Source organism: Anastrepha obliqua, chromosome 3 (assembly GCF_027943255.1).
Source record: "Anastrepha obliqua isolate idAnaObli1 chromosome 3, idAnaObli1_1.0, whole genome shotgun sequence".
In the NCBI taxonomy this organism is placed as follows: Eukaryota; Metazoa; Arthropoda; class Insecta; order Diptera; family Tephritidae; genus Anastrepha; species Anastrepha obliqua.
In genome coordinates this window covers 3,042,795-3,049,626 of record NC_072894.1, presented here as the reverse complement: position 1 = coordinate 3,049,626, position 6,832 = coordinate 3,042,795, and the positions used below count along the sequence as shown (strand labels likewise).

At 34.7% G+C, this 6,832-nt stretch overlaps 1 protein-coding gene across 6 annotated transcripts in view; it reads right to left on the bottom strand.

Annotated features, from left to right (window-relative positions):
- Positions 1-3,276: 3,276 nt before the first annotated feature.
- The window catches only part of LOC129240068 (G-protein coupled receptor Mth2-like), a 34,219-nt gene continuing 30,663 nt past the window's right edge, over positions 3,277-6,832 (bottom strand). For 2 of the 6 annotated variants that reach the window (XM_054875536.1, XM_054875537.1), the window contains 4 exons: positions 6,583-6,754; positions 6,282-6,500; positions 5,697-5,773; positions 3,277-4,151 (listed from right to left, as the gene is read on the bottom strand). In XM_054875536.1, coding sequence (XP_054731511.1) covers positions 4,117-4,151; positions 5,697-5,773; positions 6,282-6,500; positions 6,583-6,754 — 503 coding nt within the window. In that variant the 3' untranslated portion in view covers positions 3,277-4,116. Of the gene's footprint in view, positions 4,152-5,696; positions 5,774-6,084; positions 6,205-6,281; positions 6,501-6,582; positions 6,755-6,832 lie in introns of those variants that run through there. The other 4 variants (XR_008582027.1, XR_008582028.1, XM_054875538.1 and 1 more) reach the window with 4 other exon arrangements.

Sequence of the window (6,832 nt, the reverse complement as noted above, 5' to 3'; positions counted from 1 at the left end):
GTTCATGGACTGGTATTTGGGGGAAGAAGTCGTATTACTTGTAGTTCGAAATACAACTCTAGTATCTACCTATATCAAAATGAAAAGCTCCAGGCCTGACAAAGAAAATATGTTTTTTTTTTGTTCAAAATTATTTTTTTTTTGTTCAAAATTATTTTTTTTATCAATCGAGTGAAATTTTTTACCGGCGAGCATTTCTTTGGTCCGCGAACAGCCAGTAGTCGCCAGGAGCCAAATCTGGCAAATACGGTGAGAGCAATTCGAAGTTCAATTCATGTAGTTTTGCCATTGTTTTGATTGACTTGTGATTTACTTGTTTTTGATCAACAGTGAACACAATTGGGTGCCGCCTCTTTGAACAGAGCTTTCTCATAGTCAAATGCTCATGCAATGTAAAGCCAACACGTTCTTTTGATATCTTTACGATGTCAGCTAACTCACGCAACTTCACTTTTCTAACATTCAAAACGATTTTGCAGATTTGATGTTTTCTGGGGTTACTTCCTTATTTGGACGTCCACTGCGTTGTGCATCATCGGTTGAAGTCAACAAACCATCGTTTTATTGTTGTTTCGAATGGAGCGGAGTCCCCCATAGCTTCGCTTGAACGGCATTTTTCCCCATCAAGAGGTAAAGTAAACTTAAAATACGAAATTCTTTTTTATCCATTGTTTTGAAAATAAGAAAAGTGGCGTCACTCTTACCAGAATAACTCACGAACTAATAAATAGAAGTTCATGAAATTTTAAGAGCTGTCCTTTTAAGATTAGTACTAACTGAAAAAGAGGAGAATGCAATAAAACTAGTGCCACTCGTGTGTTAAGCCCGGATCTTTCCAGCCCATGTGTTAATATGCTCTGTTTAACAATTCTATCAATTTTCGCCCCTTTATTTATTTTTATTTTATTTTGTTTTCCATTCTTTCGCATCAAGTACATTTGGCCCATTTGAAGCTACCCAAAATAATATTTAAATTTTTTTTGTTTTAATCGGATTTAATAAAAATGGCCTGAACACTTTAATTTTCAATTCAAATAAGAGTTTTCACTTCACATTACTAATGTAAACAACGAAATATGTAAACAAAATACACATTTTTGACGTAAGTGCCCAAGGCGAATTAATCAGCTGCTTACACCTGGTCCTCGTGACGATACAGAACAGAAGCTAATTTCACTTAACATTTTTTAATATGTAGATACAGCGGTTTTAAAGTTTCATAATTTGTTCCTGTTGCTAGTAGCGTTACCACATTACCCATATTGCCACATATTAATAGTTAAAAATAAATTATGGTATTTCGAAATTTACGAAATTTTTTTCGAAACTGTATACTGACTTCCTTACATTGCTATCTTCTATTTTGGCAGCTTTTAAATGCGCACATAATTTTTTTTCTTTTTATTATTTTATAAATTTGAATTGAAGACAGTAAAAAAAATTATTACAGTTCTCAGTCTGGCAACTATATTCCAATGAAGATGTCGTAGCACCAGCAAAACGAGAATTTCTAAGATGGCATTTTTATATGCTAATTCACGCTACTTAAAGCTGCTAAAAACGCAGAACTCAACTGTTTCGACGTTCAAAACTCCTACTCGCAATATTTTGGTAAACATTTTGTCGAAAAAAAATAAGTCCACGATAATACAACTCTCCGAAAACTGTTATGAATATGCTGATGATATATAGGCAATGGGCGTCGGACCTAGAACTATTTTTTTTCAAAAATTTACCAACATTAAAAAAACTGTATGATAGCTGATATATTTTATTAAAACTGGAAATTTTAGAATACATATATTCTTTCCATACACAGTTATATGTATCTACATTTGTATATGTGTATGTTATATTTATACTTATTTATTTGGTGTCGGCATGCAAAGTGATTTTAAAAACTTAATCTTATATTTAGACATAAAATAATATTTTATGAAAGTACAAATATTTTTGTTAGAATTTCTAATTTATCACAAAATAGAAGAAACGTACACAAATTTTCTTAACTTATGAGTATACAAGTGTTTCGAGGTTTATGTGTCCAAGGGTGTCGTTATTCAGTTTGGTCACTAGTAGAATTTTTATCTGTTTCATTATTAAAAATGAAGTCAGACATTATCGAAGTATGCAAGCAGTTCAGATCAAATTTTTGAACTGTTTTATATATTGCAATTTGCTCTAAATTTGTCGCGCTGTGACGTCATACGCAGCAAGAGAGGTAGTTTTTGTAATCCGCATTGCGTGGCCTTTTATATGGATTATGGATCTTACAGATGTAGAGAATGCAGCAGGTGACCTTCCGAAAACTGCTACTTTATTTTTGGCAAATTTGACAACTGACGTCACAGTGCATAAAATAAACAAACCTTTGTGTGCAAATTTAAGCATGTGAAGATTTTTATATGTGTATGATTTCTATACTCTGGTCTTTCCACTCACTTTCGCTTACTCTTCCTTTTCTTTTTCTTTGTTTATCTTATTTAGTCCTGAGCACATAAAAGCTTGCGTATTGAATAAATTCACTTGTGGGATAATGGTGAATATTTTTACTGTAAATACCCTGCAGAAAAATCCTGTTCTATTATTAATACTATTTCGGCAATTCCGAACCACTTTGCTTACAACACAAGTCCCAATTGTTTTCTACGAAAAGCAGAAAATGCCCTTCTCGCATATTACGATCTTGGGTAGTCCGAGTAGATGTGGAGAGAAGATAAGGTTTTTCGAATGTAATAAATATGCGCGAACACTTTTATTAAATGAAAAATGTTATGCTTTAAGTCATAAAACTATTCGAGACAAATTTTGTAAAAATGAAAATAACCCAAGTGATATCTTCTCATGGACCAAATGCATGCATAGTGTTACCAGCAACATTTAAGATCATCCTTAAAGGGGAGTAAAGATATTGCGGCCCCTTGGCGGACTGAAGTAGTATTTTCAGTCCTTTGCTGGTCACCGATGCCCAAGAAGCGAGGCGCCTATTTACATTCTTTGTTAGATTGGACAAGCTTCTCCCAAGGCGAATTGAGTACTGAAGGTGGCGTCTTCCCAAACAGCTACTTTATTTTTCGCGATGTTGGCAAGTCTGACGTTAGTTCCAAAAAGTTGGAACAAATTAAACAAAAGGAGGAAAAATTATATGAATGCTTGGTAATATTGTGATTTTTGATATCTAAACTAATCAAACTAATGGAAACGAAGCGTCGTATGTTAAATTTTGAAAGCACAAATGAATATAAAGCCTCCAATAATTTCTTTCTTTCTCTTCATGGACTCTGGACTCGCAACCTCGTATTCTATCCTCCTTGAGCTTCTTCTTCAAAGGAAGATATCAACAGTTCAATGCCGTATTTGAACATAAGATGTAGTGCCGATAACCATATAATATAAGTTTATAAGGGCGTACACAAGATTTTTCTAACAGATACAAAGCCCAAGCTTTACTTTATCGACCGTTGAGCCAGCGACACCAGTGTTAGCTAGATCACTGTTTTATTTATTTTGTTTTGTGATGCTAAATATAACTTGCAGAATTTACCACTTATTTGTTAAATTTAGTACTATTTCCGCACTACTCCAGTTGGAAAAATACATGAAACGAGGGTATATGTGATTAGGATTCGCCAGCTTATTATGTGCGCCATGGTACTTAATTCACTAGAACTATACCAATTTCGAATTAGTAGATTTTTCTGCAGGGTTATTTATGTGCATTAGATTTTTAAAACATATTTATGGGAATTACTAATTGAATATATTTCTCTTAACAGTGGCACGATTTACATCTGTCTGGACTGACATTTTTTTAAGTGCCCATAAGATGGGGAGAAATTACCACCAGCTCATATTCGATTATTATTATTAGTATATCGTATGGTCCAGGGTGGAAGGGCCACAGCTCTTATTTTATGGTGTATGAAAAAAGGATGGATTTTTTGTTCGTTTTTGGCTTATGACGTCCTTCCAGCAAATGCTCCTTATTTCTCGACATGGACAGCACCGCTCATATTCTTATTACATAAAACGCCTTTGAAGTTCAGATATAATAGGGGTTTCTTGAAACTTAAGCATTTGTATAATTTTGTTGGTGTGTTTAAAACTTTTTATTCCTCAGTTCTGCAGTTTCCATCGAGATTCAACATTCGCTAAAAATACAGTAAATAAAGAATAGAAAGAAAAGAAAAAATAGTATGTATACATACACACACAAGTAAATGTAAATAAAAAGTAAGAAAGTAAGTGGCTAAGTTCGGTCCGGTCCGAACTTTATATACCCGCGCACATTTCAGTAAAAGTTAATTTCGCTGGCTGTTAATTTTGGAATATAACAAACTCAAAGGCAATAATGAGAGTTGTAGCTAGCAGTGTCAAACTTACGGACGAAAATGTAGTGTTAAGATGCTACCTTGATCAAAAAATTCCTGAAGCAACCGCCAGGTAACGCAGAGCTCCGAAAGAACCAGACCAAAAAACCACGTCGTTTTCAGTCAAAAAAGAAACCGAGTCACGATTTTTATAGGTTACAATGGTATTGTACACCACGAATTTTTATCAAAAGATCAAACCGTTGGTAAGACTATTATTTGGATATTATGAGTCGTTTTCGTGAAACAATTCGCACCGTTACACAGTGCCATCTTTATCGGTGAATTTTTGACCAAAGAATACCATTAACAGCCATCAAATTCACCTGATATGGTTCCGTGCGACTCTCTTCTGTTTGATTGAGTCAAAAAACGACTACGGGATACGGGGGATGCACGTTTATAGCTGAAATGAAATAATGGAAAAATCGAAGACAACTCCGATGGTTATACCGAAAATAAAGTTCCAGTTATTTCCAGTTATTCTGGTAAGAGTGACGCTACTTTTGTTATTTTCAAAACAATGGATAAAAAAGAATTTCGTGTTTTAATTTTACTCTGCTTCTTGATGGGGAAAAATACCGTTCAAATGAAGCAATGGCTTGACAATTGTTATGGGGTCGCCGCTCCATCCGAAACAACAATAAAACGATGGTTTGTTGACTTCAACCGATGATGAACAAAGCAGTGGACGTCCAAATAAGGAGGTAACCCCAGAAAACATCAAATCTGCAAAATCGTGTGAGTTAGCTGACATAGTAAGATATCAAAAGAATGAGTTGGCTTTATATTGCATGAGCATTTGACTATGAGAAAGCTCTATTCGAAGCAGCGCGACACCCAATTGTGTTCACTGTTGATCAAAAACAAGTAAATCACAAGTCAATCAAAACAATGGCAAAACTACATGAATTCAACTTCGAATTGCTCTCACCGTATTTGCCAGATTTGGCTCCCAGCGACTACCGGCTGTTCGCAGACTTAAAAAAATGCTCGCCGGTAAAAAATTTCACTCGATTGAAGAGGCTATCGCTGAAACTAAGGCCTATTTTGAGGCAAAAAATAAATCGTTCTACAAAATTGCGTTGTTCTTGATGGAGATTATGTTGATGAATAAAGTTAATTTTTAACAAAAAAAAGTATTTTCCCTGTTGGGCCCGGGACTTTTCAGCCCATGTGTTACATTGAATTTTCAGAATATATTCCGGAAACTTTTTGATCAAGGTGCTATAGTGTCTCTTACATCGACATTGAGAGACGTTTTAACACATTCGTATATACTTAAATATATTAATCATTTTCCAACTAAAATTTTTCTTCACTTACTCAATTCCATGGTTGAAGCGCTAGACTTGGGTGTTCGCCTAAATGACGAGTACAATGCATTATCCGATTTCGATATTCTAAAAAAAGTATCTGAGTTAGTTTACAGACATTGAAAAGCAAAATAAATTAAAAATATTAGGTACATAAGAAAAACATATGCCCACGTATGTATGTACTTATAGAATGAAACATGCTGTAATTATTGAATGTAAATATTGTATTAGTTTTCCTTTTTTCAGAACAAATGAACCCCATTGCAAATAAACAAGACAAAGTTAGTGTTATTGCCTAAGAGGATTGTTATTTCAAGCAAAACCAAGACCCACACGACGGGGAGCACCATTAGTAACACCATAACCAAAATACGGAACTCGAATTCCTTTTTTACCTATTCAATCACTTCAAAATCGGCGGAATTCCTTTTGTAATATTTTGTAACGCGATCTCTTCTTCAGAGCACTGCGATTCGGTTGAGTCTGTGGGTTCAGGCCCCTCAATGCACAAAATTCTTTACGAACCATTCATTATTTATTATTTGAAATTAATATTTGCAAGTAAAATTAATATGTATTTGTTAAATTGTACCTTCTCTTTATGAGCAGCAACACCTTCTTCTTCATAACCAATAGCACAAATATAATCAATCCCTGCGAGGCGTTGTATATGTCTGCGAGTGCGAATATAATGGCGTAATCACTCCTATCGCCAACTATGTAGCCGATTATCTCCAACAACCAGCCGATGCCCATTACAATGAACATCCGGAAGAACAGCCAGACACTGAAATAATTCATCAAATTGATTCTTAATTTTTATAAACATTTGCACATACCACGTTTATGTATGTATGTACTCATATCAAGCACAGTTTTAAACAGAAACTCACTCGTTTTGTTGCGAGCGCAAATGGCGTCTGCTCTCTTCGCCCTGAGCGAATTTCTGCAGTTCTTTTCGTATGCTGTAGATCTTCTTGGCGGTTACGAAGAAAATCGTAATATTGAAAATAATCAACAATAAGCAGGGTCCGTGAAAATATATCATGGCGGACCAATCGTCCACTTCATTTTAAATTGTTAAATTGTTTTTAGAATAAGCGTTAGTTATGTATGGAGAGTGTGTGTATGTATGTACATCAA